This window comes from Leptopilina heterotoma, unplaced genomic scaffold (genome assembly GCF_015476425.1).
Source record: "Leptopilina heterotoma isolate Lh14 unplaced genomic scaffold, ASM1547642v1 Lhet_52, whole genome shotgun sequence".
NCBI lineage: Eukaryota > Metazoa > Arthropoda > Insecta > Hymenoptera > Figitidae > Leptopilina > Leptopilina heterotoma.
Window position 1 is genome coordinate 2,345,784 of NW_025111114.1, and position 13,532 is coordinate 2,359,315.

Below are 13,532 nucleotides of genomic sequence, written 5' to 3' on the forward strand. Positions count from 1 at the left end.
ATTCAAATAATTAAAATATTATTATTAATTTTTTTTTTCTAGAAAAAACAAAAATTCTAGTACAAAACCTTCAATTTTTCTCCACTTCTGACAATAATTTCTTTTTAAATAACTTAATTCTTGAAAAACTATCATAAAATTATAACTTCGAAATTATTTAATGAATAATTTTATTTATACATTTCAAAATTAATTGGTTTTTAAAATAGTTTCGTTTAAAATTTTCATAAATAGATGAACTTCAAAACATTTTAATTTCAAATTTTATAAAATTTCAATTTTTAATGAATTTTATTAGAAATTCTAAAGAACTTAAATTTTTGCAAAAATTTTCAAAATTTAAATTATTCTGAAATTAGTTAAATTTTTTAATGTATATATATTTAATTAATTATTAAAAATAAAGAAATTTACGAGGAATTTTAGTTAAAAATACTAAAAAAAAATTTGAATTTTGGAGAAGTTTCAAATGATTGCAAAAATTCAATTATTTTTAACAGTAATAAAATTCTTCGTAGAAATTCAATTATTATATTAAAAAATTTAAAGAAATTTACGTCAAAATTTCAATTCTCTTTATAAATAATAAAATTCTTTTTCGAAATTCAATTATTTTCGAAAATTTGATTAAATTTTATTTGATAAAAAATTTGAATTATATATGCAAGATGTACAAACAAATAAATTTTTGGCCCCTTTTTGAAGAAAAAATTCCTCATTTCACATTTTTTGAGGAAAAAAAGTACTGTGATGTCTGTAATTTTTAATTTAATTAATTAATATTTAATCTAATTAATTAATTTTGTAATTTAAAAACTTGAATTTAATTAATTTTTTCTTTAAAATTATTATTAATTGTTAATCGCCAGCTCTGTGCTGGTACAATTGAGACCACCTTGTACAAAATACGTAGTTGATAAAAAAAAAAAAACTGACCATTAAAGTAGATGATGAAAATTAAAAAAAAACATGAGAATGAACTATACAACAAATGAAATGAATGTCTTATGGAAACAAAAATATTCTGCTTATTGAATTCGCTTTCGTTTTTTGGGTGATAAAATTTTTAGCATACTGACTACCGGCGCTTCGAATGAAAGCGATACAATAAATGATATAATGTATGACGTAACGAGTTGTCCGAAAAACATAACCATCTGAAAAAAGAAGCAGTCAATTCAATCGTTTTTTTCGAATTAAATGTATTTCTAAATTTTTTCTTTTGGGAAAAAGAAAATTAGAATTAATTTTAGTCCTAATTTTCTTCTTCTTTTTTAATTTAATTCAAATCAATTTTATTCATTATTTTCTTTTTCTTTTTTAATTTAATTAGAAATTTTATTCATAATTTTCTTTTTCTTTTTTAATTTAATTAGAATCAATTTTATTAATAATTTTCTTTTTCTTTTCTAATTTAATTTTGAATTAATTTTATTCCTAATTTTCTTTTTCAAAAAAAAAAAAAAATATTCAACTTAAATTGATGAAGTTCAGATTTATAATCAACAAATTCGAAGAGAAAATTAGCAAATTTGTAAATTTGCTTACAAAAATATTTTTTTCTCTTCGAAATAAATTTTTCTTGCCAATTATATTTCGAGAAGAAAAATTTGTGAACAGAAAAAATTTATTGTTTTGCTCGTGGAAAGTATATTTTTCCCTTTAATAAATTGTTGATTTTAAATATTGAGAACTTCACCGACTGTATTTGTTATTTATTGGTATTTTTTCAATTCTTATTTTGAATTTGAATTTTTTTTTCTTTAAATAAAATAGAAAACAATAATAATAATTAATTACCATTGAATTTTTTCCAAGATGGAATGGAGAGTCCACGTGCATTGCTGTGAGTCGAATCACAATTGGATGAATTAAATATGCACAATATGTTACCCTACTGAAGGGATAAAGTATAGGCGCTGATAAAATTACGTCCACGTAACCTGAGAAATAAATAAATAAATAAATAAATGAGTAAATAAATAAATAAATAAATAACTAGATAAATAAAAAAATAAATGAATAAATAAGTAAATTAATGAATAAACAAATAAATAAATGAATGAGTAAATTAATAAATAGATAAATAAATGAGTAAATAAATAAATATATAAATAACAAAAATAAATAATTAAATGAATAAATAAACAAATAAATAAATTCTTTTTAACATAAACTAATTTCTTTTTTTTTTTGTAAAAAAAGCAGCGTTATTAGTGAATTTTATCTAAAGAGAAACTTTCTAAAGATTTGGAAGTGCCTTTAACAATCCTCCTTTTCTCTTTATGCAAAGTTACATAAATTTTCTCGAGTGAAAGTCACACGGCATTCGTGTTAACTTGAAAATATTTTTACTTTAATTTTAAACAATTCAATTTGTATATCACAAGTGTTAATCACAATTACTTCGTCTAAATTAATTTCCTATTTAAACAAATCTTCACAAAATAGGAAAGAAAAAAAAATTTACCGAAAAAAATATTACAATATTGTAATTTTATTCTATAAAAAGCAAAAAAAAGACAAAAGACAATAATTCTAAAAATGCATATAATTTTTCATCAATATTGTAATATTTTGTTTTTTTATTTGCGAAAATAACTCGACTTTTAAAGGTGAATCGAAACTTTCTAATTCTGAACTTTTGAGTCAAACTTGTTTCTTTTATGACTCTATAAGTTTATAACGACTCTAAATAACATTTAGCAATTTTATTATTTATTTATTTAATTCACTATTGAATAATTCATTTGATTCAATTTTTTTTTTTTTTTTTTTTTTTTGCTGTATATAATACACTATATATAAAGTGAGAAGAAATTATTTTCAATTTGACCCGCTTTCGCATGTTTGAAATATGATAATTTTTAAAATCAACAAAAATTTACCTCCATATCCTGTACTACAGGCGATTACTATCCATGCTAAACCAAGTGCCCAGGCACTGTGACTCAATGATGAATAAGCTGCCGCTGTTATTGGGGAAATTTCGGCTTCATATAAACCGTACAAAAGACTTAGAAGGCACATTGTAGACAGTGTCCATCCAAGTACAACTGTTATCTGAAATTTAAAAAAATAATTTTTACAAAATTTCTTTCCCTCCAGTGGAAAATAACTGATTCAATAAATTGAAATTAATTATTAATTAATTAATCATTTTTAATTATGGACTAATTAATAAATATTTTTTTATTTATTGTCTAATATTAATTAGTCATTTTTACCTATATTTGTTCAATTAATTAAAAATATTTAATTATTATTTGGCTAAAAATTGTAATAATAATTAATTAATAATTTTTACTTATTGTTCAATTAATTAAAAATGTTTAATTAATACTGGGTTCAAAATTGTAATAATAATTTTTTATTTAATAATTAATTAATTATTTTTAATTATTGCTGAGCCAACAATTGAAATAATTTTTTATTAATAATTATAATTAATAATATTTAATTGTTACTGGGCTAAAAATTGTAATAATAATAATTAATTAATAATTTTTACTTATTGTCCAATTAATTAAAAATGTTTAAATATTAGTGGACTAAAAATTGTAATAATAAATATTTATTTAATAATTAATTAATAATTTTTAATACTGAGCCAACAATTGAAATAATTTTTTATTAATAATTAAAATTAATAATTTTTAATTTACCACTGGACTAAAAATTGTAATAATAACGCAATTTTGAATTATTAATTAATCAATTATTTTTAATTATTGTAAGAGAGTTAAAAAATGTTTGAGCTTGACAATACCTTAGACATTTTGACTTTACAATCAGTCTTGAAGAGAAAATAGCCCACGGACATTCCTATTAGATATGGACCCAATCTGGTCCAAGGCTTATCGTAAATCTTGTCGAATAACGCGAGAGGATCGTCAATACTTGGCATGTGATTATTGATAAGAGCAATGTAGCCAGTCGTTATCCACGAGCTCACCATTAGTGTGACCACTGAGAATGCTGCGATTTTGAAATGATTTGTTGCTAAAATTAATATCACGGCTCCAACTACGTAGAATTGTGTATCGTCCGCCACATACCAACTCCAAAGCATACACTGTTGACAATTTAGTAATAATTAATAATAATAATACTAGCTTTTTGTTAAAAGGGTTTTTTTTAAAATTATTTTATAATTAAAAAACCTAAAAATGTATATTTATAGGGATATTTATTACAAAACAATTAATAATGAATATAAATTAATTATTAATTAATAATTAATTATTATTAAATAACCAGAAATTTTATTTAAATTGTATTAAAAATAATTGAATTCTTGCAAATAATTTTATTATTATTTTTAAAAATAAATAAAAAAAAAAGTTTGACGATTTTCGATTTCTTGTCTATTATAAAATAAATGTTTACTTAAATCAAAAAATTTTTATTTGAATCAAAAATTGTTTGATTCACGTAAATATTTATTTGATAATAGACAAGTAATCTGTTATTTGAATCAAATAATTTTTTTCAGTGCAGGAATCTTAACAAAATAATATTGAAAATAATAATTGAATTATTAAGCAAAATTTAATAAAATTTTTTGAAAATAATCAAATTATTTAGAGAAATTTTATTATTGAAAATAATTGAAATCCTTTAATAAATTTTATAAAAAGTTTTTTAAAATAATATAGTATACCTGTGAAGATTTTTATTAAATCTTTTAAAAATAATTGAATTCTACTTTCAAGAAATTTTATTAAAATTGTATTGTAAATAATTGAATTTCTAGGCAGAATTTCATTAAAATTTTTGAAAGTAATTGAACTCCGGTGAAGATTTTTAATATTTTAAACAATAATTGATTTGTTTCGAATAATTGAATTCAATTTTTTCTAAAGAAATTAAATTCTTTTGAGAAATTTAATTAATTAAAACTCTATTGACAATAATCGATTTTTTCAAAGAATTTAAAAAAAATTAAATTAAATAATTGAATTTGAAAAATTTTTTTATTACTGTATTGAAAATAATTGAATTCAGCAGAAGAATTAAGTTAAATTTTTTGAAAATACTTAAATTATATCGAGAAATTCAATTAATTAAAATGGTATTGTAAACACTTTTATAAAATTTTTGAAAATAATTGAATTTTTGCAAAGAATGTCATAAAATTTTTCAAAATTGAATTGAAAATACATTAAATTCCTGCGAAGAATTTTAATAATAATGAAAATAATTAAACTGTCTAGAAAATTTTTTTTTTAATTTTAGGAAAATAATTGGATTTCTGGACTGAATTTTATTAAAATTTTTAAAAATAATTGAACTCTTGCTATTTTTAATATTTTTTGAAAATAATTGAGTTTTTTCGAAAAATTGAAATGATATTTGTTAAAAGTAATAAAATTCTTTTAAGAAATGTAATTAATAAAAATGTTATTGACAACAATTGAATTGTTATAAATAATTTTAATCGATATTTTTGAAAATAATTGAATTTTTGGGCAGAATTTTATTAAAAATTAAAAAAATATTTAAATTCTAGAATTTTTATTAAAATTATGTTGAAACTAATTGAATACCTTACGTAGAATTGAATTTATTTATAAAAATAATTGAACTCTTGCAATGAATTTTATTAGTTATTTATAAAAATAATTTAATTCTTGTGAAGAATTGAATTTATTTATAAAAATAATTGAACTCTTGCAATGAATTTTATTAGTTATTTATAAAAATAATTTAATTCTTGTGAAGAATTGAATTTATTTATAAAAATAATTGAACTCTTGCAATGAATTTTATTAGTTGTTTATAAAAATAATTTAATTCTTGTGAAGAATTGAATTTATTTATAAAAATAATTGAACTCTTGCAATGAATTTTATTAGTTGTTTATAAAAATAATTTAATTCTTGTGAAGAATTGAATTAAAGTTTTTGAAAATAATAATTGATTTTGAGAAATTTTATTAAAATTATATTTAAATTAAAATATTTGAATTTCTTCGAAAGAATTGAATCATTGATGAAGATAATAGATTTTTTGCAATGACTTTTATTATTTATGACAATAATTGAATTCTTGCCTAAGAATCTCAATGCAATTTTTAAAAATTCAAATTTTTTGAAAATAATTGAATTGTTAAAAAGAATTTTATTAAAATTTTTGAAAAAATAATTGAATTCTTGCAAAAAATTTTATTAAAATTTTTCAAAATAATTTTGAATTCTATAAATTTTTTTAAAATTGCATTAAAATAATTAAATTCCTCGCGAAGAATTGAATTATTCATGGAAATAATTGAATTCTTATGAAAAATTTAATTAAAATTTTGAAAATAATTAAATTTGAGAATTTTTTTTAAAATTGTATTGAAATAATTGAATTCCTCGCAAAGAATTGAATTATGTCTGAAAATTATTCAATTCTTGCAAAAATTTTATCAAAATTTTTCAAAATAATTGAATTCGAAAAAATTTTTTAAAAATTGCATTGAAATAATTGAATTCCTCGCGAAGAATTGAATTATTTATGAAAATAATTCAATTTTTGCGAAGAATTTTATCAAAATTAAAAAAAAATAATTCAATTAGTGGAAATTTTTAAAAATTGTATTGAAATAATTGAATTTGTCACGAAGAATTGAAATATTTATAAAAATAAAAAATTGTTTTCTTGCGATTAATTTTGTTATTAATGAAAATAATTAAATTCTTATGAAAAATTTCAATTAAAATTTTAAAAATAATTGAATTAGAGAAATTTTCTAAAAATTTATTGAAATAATTGAATTATTCGCGAAGAATTGAATTATTTTTTAAAAATAATTCAATTGCGAAGAATTTTGTCAAAATTTTTCAAAATAATTGAATTCGAATTTTTTTTTTGAAAATTGTATTGAAATAATTGAATTCCTCGTGAAAAATTAAAATATTTATGGAAATAATTGAATTCTTACGAATAATTTTATCAAAATTTTAAAAATGTAATTGAATTGGGAAAATTTTTTAAAAATTGTATTGAAATAATTGAGTTTCTCGCGAAGAACTGAAATATTTATGAAAATAATTGTTTTCTTGCTATTAATTTGATTATTTACGAAAATAATTGAATTTTTTTGAAAAATTACAATTGCAATTTTGAAAATAATTGAATTTAAGAAATTTTTTAAAAATTATTTTGAAATAATTTAATTCTTGCGAAGAATTTTATCAAAATTTTTCAAAATAATTGAATTTGAGAAATTTTTTTAAAATTATTTTATTGAAATAATTGAATTCCTCGCGAAGAATTGAAATATTTATGAAAATAATTTAATTCAATTCTTATTAAAAATTTAATTAAAATTTCGAAAATAATTGAATTTGATAATTTTTTTTAAAATTGTATTGAAATAATAGAATTCTTCGCGAAGAATTGAATTATTCATGAAAATATAATTGAATTCGTGCGAAGAATTTTATCAAAAATTTTTTAAAAATAATTGAATTAGAGAAGGTTTTTTATAAATTTTTTTGAAATAATGGAATTTTTTCGCAAAGAATTTAAATATTTGAGGCATTCCATGTCAAGTGATCCAGGTGTCTTACGGTGTAATGCTTATTTCGATAATTTTTTACTCTTAAACTATTAAACATAAAAATTTGGCAAGGTACATTTTGGAAAGGTTTTTTCATGCTTTTTCGATTGAAAATAAGCATTTAAAAAAAAAAAAAATTTTTTGACCCAGAAAAATCAAAATTAAAAATAAATTTTAATTTTTTGGAAAAAAGGTCCCATTTTTTTTTTTTTTTTTTTTTAACGAAAGCTGAGGTTTTTTCCTAAAAGGACATATAAATGAAAAAGTGGGACAAGAATGTTTAAACATTGAAAAACAGAGGTTTCTACTCTCTAAACCCGGTTTTTAGCTCTGTTTACGAGAAAATTCATTTTTTCAATGTTTAAACATTCTTGTCCCACTTTTTCATTTATATGTCCTTTTAGAAAAAAACCTCAGCTTTCGTTTAAAAAAAAAAAAAAAAAAAATGGGACCTTTTTTCCAAAAAATTAAAATTTATTTTTAATTTTGATTTTTTTGGGTCAAAAAAATGTTTTTTTTTTAAATGCTTAGTTTTAATCGAAAGAGCATGAAAAAACTTTCCAAAATGTACCTTGCCAAATTTTTATGTTTAATAGTTTAAGAGTAAAAAATTATCGAAATAAGCATTGTACTGAAAAACCCAAAAATTTAACCCCCTCCCCCTCGGAAAATATTGGACTAGGTAAAAAAATATTTTCACGAAAAATTACTATCTATTAGTACTACAAAAGCCCCAAGTTTTGCTACGATTGGAGAAAAATTTTTCTCCACCCGGATCACTTGACATGGAATGCCTCATTTATGGAAATAATGGTTTTCTTTCGATTAATTTTATTATTTATGAAAATAATTGAATTCGCATATGAAAAATTTCAATTAAAATTTTGAAAATAATTGAATTTTTTCTTAAAATTATAGGTAATACATTTTTTGACAATAAGAAATAGTAGTAAATTAGTTAATAAATATTAAAATAAAAATAAAAATGAAATATTTACCATTTGATCGACCGGAAACAGTGTATTGATATACAAGAGATTCCTCCACCAATAATTGGGACAATTCTCATGATCGGCAGTTGGCGTTTCGAAAATGGCATTATAATGAAACCATTTCATTGTCACTTCAACGACTCCCAAGACAAACATGTAGGGCGCTGTTAATCGTGAGAAACGATAGGCGAGGAAACCAATGAATTTTAAAAAACCCGCGACAAAACCTCGAGTGCCTTGCGTTAATTTATTTAAATGTCCCTCGGCATTTGTTCGGAAGTAAAGAAAACTGACGAGCAATCCGCCCATGAAGAAAAATGTGTCAACACTAAAGGCACCATTTGTCACTGTTTGAAAGAGTATATTCTTCTCGACCACTCGACGATATTCCATGTTGTCCGAATATTTAAAGACAACAATACAAGTGTGACCCAATATGACCCACGCCATTGAAATTGCCCTCAAACCATGAATTGTACTTATTGTATCGCGACCAACACTTGGATCGCAAATTGTCCTCATATTCGCCCTCACTGAGAATGATATTAGCAGTTCCTCGCAAACATCTAATTTTGAGGGGAAAAAAAGAAGTTAATAATTTTATTTTTGGTCGTCACTCGATAATATTAAAATTAAAATTAAAATTAAAATTAAAATTAAAATTAAAATTAAAATTAAAATTAAAATTAAAATTAAAATTAAAATTAAAATTAAAATTAAAATTATTTTCGGGTAGATTTTGAAGAAAAAAATTTACACGCTTAAAACATTCGATAAATCAAAATCTTGATAATTTGAAATTTTTTTGTCCTTTGAGATTCAATTTTAAAGTTGATTCATATTTACAGGCCTCAGATTTTTGGATTCTATTTATTCTATTTTCAAAAAATACACTTTTTTTTACTTATTTATAACAATTATTATAAAAAATTGAATTTTTGGAATTGAAATTGAATTCTCAAAGAATTTCTGAAAAATTATAAAAAAGTTTTAAAATAATTGAAATTTTCGAAAATTGAATGGAAAATAATTGTTATTTTCAAAGGATTTAATTAAAATTCTTGAAAATCAAATTTTTGAGAATTTTAATTGCAAATTTTGAAAATAAAATTGAATTCTCCAAAAATTTCAATGGAAAATCTTCAATTGTAAATTTGAAAATAAATAAGTTAACAAAAAGCTTTAAATAATTATGTTAAATATTTTTTAAATTATAGTAATTCTTATATTTTTTTTAATAAATTTTTTGAATTCAATTATTTAAAAAAAAATTGGATGGGAAATAATTGATATACCTATTCAAAGGATTAAATTCAAATTTTGACGAATTTAATTGGAAATTTAGAAAATAATTGAATTCTCAAAAATTTTAATGGGAAATCTTCAAATGTAAATTTGAAAATAAAAGTTAACGAAAATTAGCTTTAAATAATTATATTAAATATTATAATAATTATTAAATATTACTTTAAAAAAAAAACCGTGAAAAGTAATTATATAAAAAAGTGAATTTTTGTATATAAATCTTAAATAATTGAATTCTTGAAAAGCTTTGAAAAAATTTTGAAATAATAATTGAAACTTCATAAAATTATATTACAAAAAATTGTTTTTTTAAAAATATTTCATTAAAATTTTTGAAAATTAAATTTTGAATAATTTTAAATGGAAAATTTTGAAGATAATTGAACTCTCAAGAATTGTAATGCAAAAATCTTTAAACGAAAATTTAAATAAAAATTAATGAAAAATTGACTTCAAAAAATGGTAATACATTATTTTAAAAAAAAGTAATTCTTAGATTTTTTTTTAATAAACAACTTTTTGATTTCAATTATTTTTAATATTTTCGGTAATATATTTTCAATAAATCACCTCAACGACTTTTTAAAAAAATGAAAAAATGAAAAGAAAATAATTGATTTCTCAAAAATTTTAATAGAAAATCTTCAAATGTAAATTTGAAAATAAAATTTAACGAAAATTTACTTTTAATATAATTATATTAAATATTTTTTAAATAAATAATTCATAGAATTTTCTTCATTCAATTTTTTCAAATTCAGTTATTTTAAATATTTTCGGTAATATATTTTCAATAATTTACTATTCAATTAATTTAAAAAAAACCGTGAAAAGTTATGAAAAAAGTGAATTTTTGTATATAAATTTTAAATAATTGAATTCTTGTAAAGCTTTGGAAAAAGTATGAAAAAATTTTGAAATAATTGAAATTTCATAAAAATTTTATTGCAAAAAATTGATTTTTCAAAAATATTTCATTAAAATTTTTGAAAATCAAATTTTGAATAATTTTAATTGCAAATTTCTTGAAGATAATTCAATTCCCAAGAATTTTACTAAAAAGTTGAATTCTTCAAGAATTTTTGAAAATTTATAAAAAAGTTTAGAAGTAATTGAAATTTTGTAAAGTTTTATTGATAATTATTGATTTTTCACAAATATGTCATTAAATTTTTTGAAAATTTTTTGAATATTTAAATTCTAGAAATTTTATTAAAATTATGTTGAAAATAATTGAAGTACCTTACGTAGAATTGAATATATTTATAAAAATAATAGAACTCTTGCAATGAGTTTTATTAGCTATTTATAAAAATAATTTAATAATTCTTGTGAAGAATTGAATTAAAGTTTATGATAATAATTGATTTTGAGAAATTTTATGAAAATTATAATCAAATTTAAAATAATTGAATTTCTTTGGAAGAATTGAATCGTTGATGAAGATAATAGAATTTTTGCAATGTCTTATTATTTATGTCAATAATTGAATTCTTGACAAAAATTTTTTGAAAATAATTAAATTGTTAAAAAGAATTTTATCAAAATTTTTGAAAAAAATGATTGAATTCTTGCGAATAATTTTATTATTTATGAAAATAATTCAATTCTTATGAAAAATTTAAATTAAAATTTTAAAAATAATTGAATTCGAGAAATTTTTCAAAAATTCTATTGAAATAATTGAATTCCTCGCAAAGATTTGAATTATTTATTAAAAATAATGCAATTGCGAAGAATTTTATCAAAATTTTTCAAAATAATTGAATTCGAGAAATTTTTTAAAAATTGTTTTGAAAATTTATGAAAAAGTTTAAAAGTAATTGAATTTTGTAAAGTTTTATTGATAATTATTGATTTTTCACAAATATTTCATTAAAATTTTTAAAGATTAAATTTTGAATTAATTTTACTTCAAAAATTCTGAAAATAATTCAATTCCCAAAAAAATCTAATATATACCTAGAAAATTCTTCAATCGAAAAATTGAAAATAAAAATTAGAGGCAATTAACTTGAAAAAAAATTATATTGAAATATTTTTTAAGAAAGTAATTTCTATAATTTTTTTCATTTCTAGTTTTTTTAATTCAATTGTTTTTAGTATTTTCAATAATTGACCTCAATTAATTTTTTTCTAAAAAAAATAATGAAGAGTTATAGTTACAATAAAAAATAAAATTGAAAATAAAAAAGGTACAAATAAAAAGTTGAAATTTTGTAAATTGAACTGACGAAATATTATATAAATAATAGTTAAAAAGTTTTTAAATAATTTAATCTTTTGTATTTAAATAATTAAACTGTGAAAGAAAACTAATCTCGAATAAAGCACCTTTTGACCCTTAAAGTCGACCCGAGGCCTGTATTTAAAAAAAACTTTTTTTTATTTATTTAATATTCAATTTAATATTTAATATTTATTAATAAAATATTTAAACAAAAAAATAAATTTCTTTTTGTACTGATTTTTTTTTTGTTTAACTTACTCAATTGTTGATAATCCGGAGTTGACGATCGAAGACTACCCTCGTGATCATTATTGTTATTTACTGGACTAGATCCATTAACGACACTTTCCGCTACTGGAACAGGAATGTAGACCTTACCATCTAAATCTGCGGCATAACGATAAGAAAAAAATCTTACGTTGTCAATTAAAAAAACCCCGAAAAAAAAATTTGTTTTTTCCTCTCCTTTCTTTATTTTGTTTTTGAAAAAAAAAATCTGATTATAATTCCGGTCCGAATATTTATAACTTTTCCTGCATCATTATTTTGATATCTATAGGTATGTTTTATATTTAAAAAAAAAATTCTATTTAAAAATCAATGAAAAATTAAAATAATCAAAATGATTAAAAATTATTTACATATAATATACATTTATATAAAATTAATTATACCGAAGTATTCAAGGGCAAATTGCGCTGAAATCCTGTTTTTCAAGAATTTCTACTTTTTTATCCTTATTTGAAAATTTATAATAGGTACACATACACTTCACTGTAGCCCTGAAAAGTATCTCTTCAAATATAAAAACTATTTGCTAATTGAAAATAAATTTCAATTCAATTATATAGTTATTAAATTACAATCAGTGTCCTGTTAAATTACACTATTCTATTGTTTTCAATTTTTCTTCTTCTTTCGAAATGAAAATTTTCTGAAAATCAATTGAAAGAAAAAAAAAGTTTCAATCAGTTCGGTTATTCAACCGGAAATAGTAAAATTAACTCCGGAAATCGAAGAACAGTAAAAATGTAGATATTTTTTTTCATTCTAAAAATATTTTGCAATTCATTTCAAAACCTTTGTTTTACCCCAAAAAGGTATTTATTTTTTATACAGAAAAAAAATCTTGCAAAATTTATTACTAGTCAGAACATAAAAATAATTAAACTAAGAATAAATAAACAGTCAAATTAAAAATAAATAATTTAATTAAAAAAAAAAAAAATTGAATTAAAAATCAATAATTAAATAATTAAATAAAAAATAAGTAAATAATTAAATTAAAAATCAATAATTAAATAATTAAATAAAAAATAAATAAATAATAGAATTAAAATTCAAAAAGTATTTAAATTAATAATAAATAAATAATTTAATTAAAAATAAATAATTTAATTAAAAATAAATAATTTAATTAAAAATAATTAATTTAATTAAAGATAAATAATTGAAT

The 13,532-nt window shown here is 19.4% G+C and overlaps 1 protein-coding gene across 3 annotated transcripts in view; it reads right to left on the reverse strand.

Moving 5' to 3' along the window:
• Nucleotides 1-745: 745 nt before the first annotated feature.
• LOC122507889 (nose resistant to fluoxetine protein 6) overlaps nt 746-13,532 on the reverse strand; it is a 40,728-nt gene continuing 27,941 nt past the window's right edge. Inside the window, exons 5-10 of one of the 3 annotated variants that reach the window (XM_043620867.1) lie at nt 12,335-12,427; nt 8,548-9,107; nt 3,770-4,075; nt 2,889-3,063; nt 1,801-1,943; nt 746-1,157 (exon numbers count right to left, since the gene is read on the reverse strand). In XM_043620867.1, coding sequence (XP_043476802.1) covers nt 1,029-1,157; nt 1,801-1,943; nt 2,889-3,063; nt 3,770-4,075; nt 8,548-9,107; nt 12,335-12,427 — 1,406 coding nt within the window. In that variant the 3' untranslated portion in view covers nt 746-1,028. Of the gene's footprint in view, nt 1,158-1,800; nt 1,944-2,888; nt 3,064-3,769; nt 4,076-8,547; nt 9,108-12,334; nt 12,464-13,532 lie in introns of all 3 variants that reach the window. The other 2 variants (XM_043620865.1, XM_043620866.1) reach the window with 2 other exon arrangements.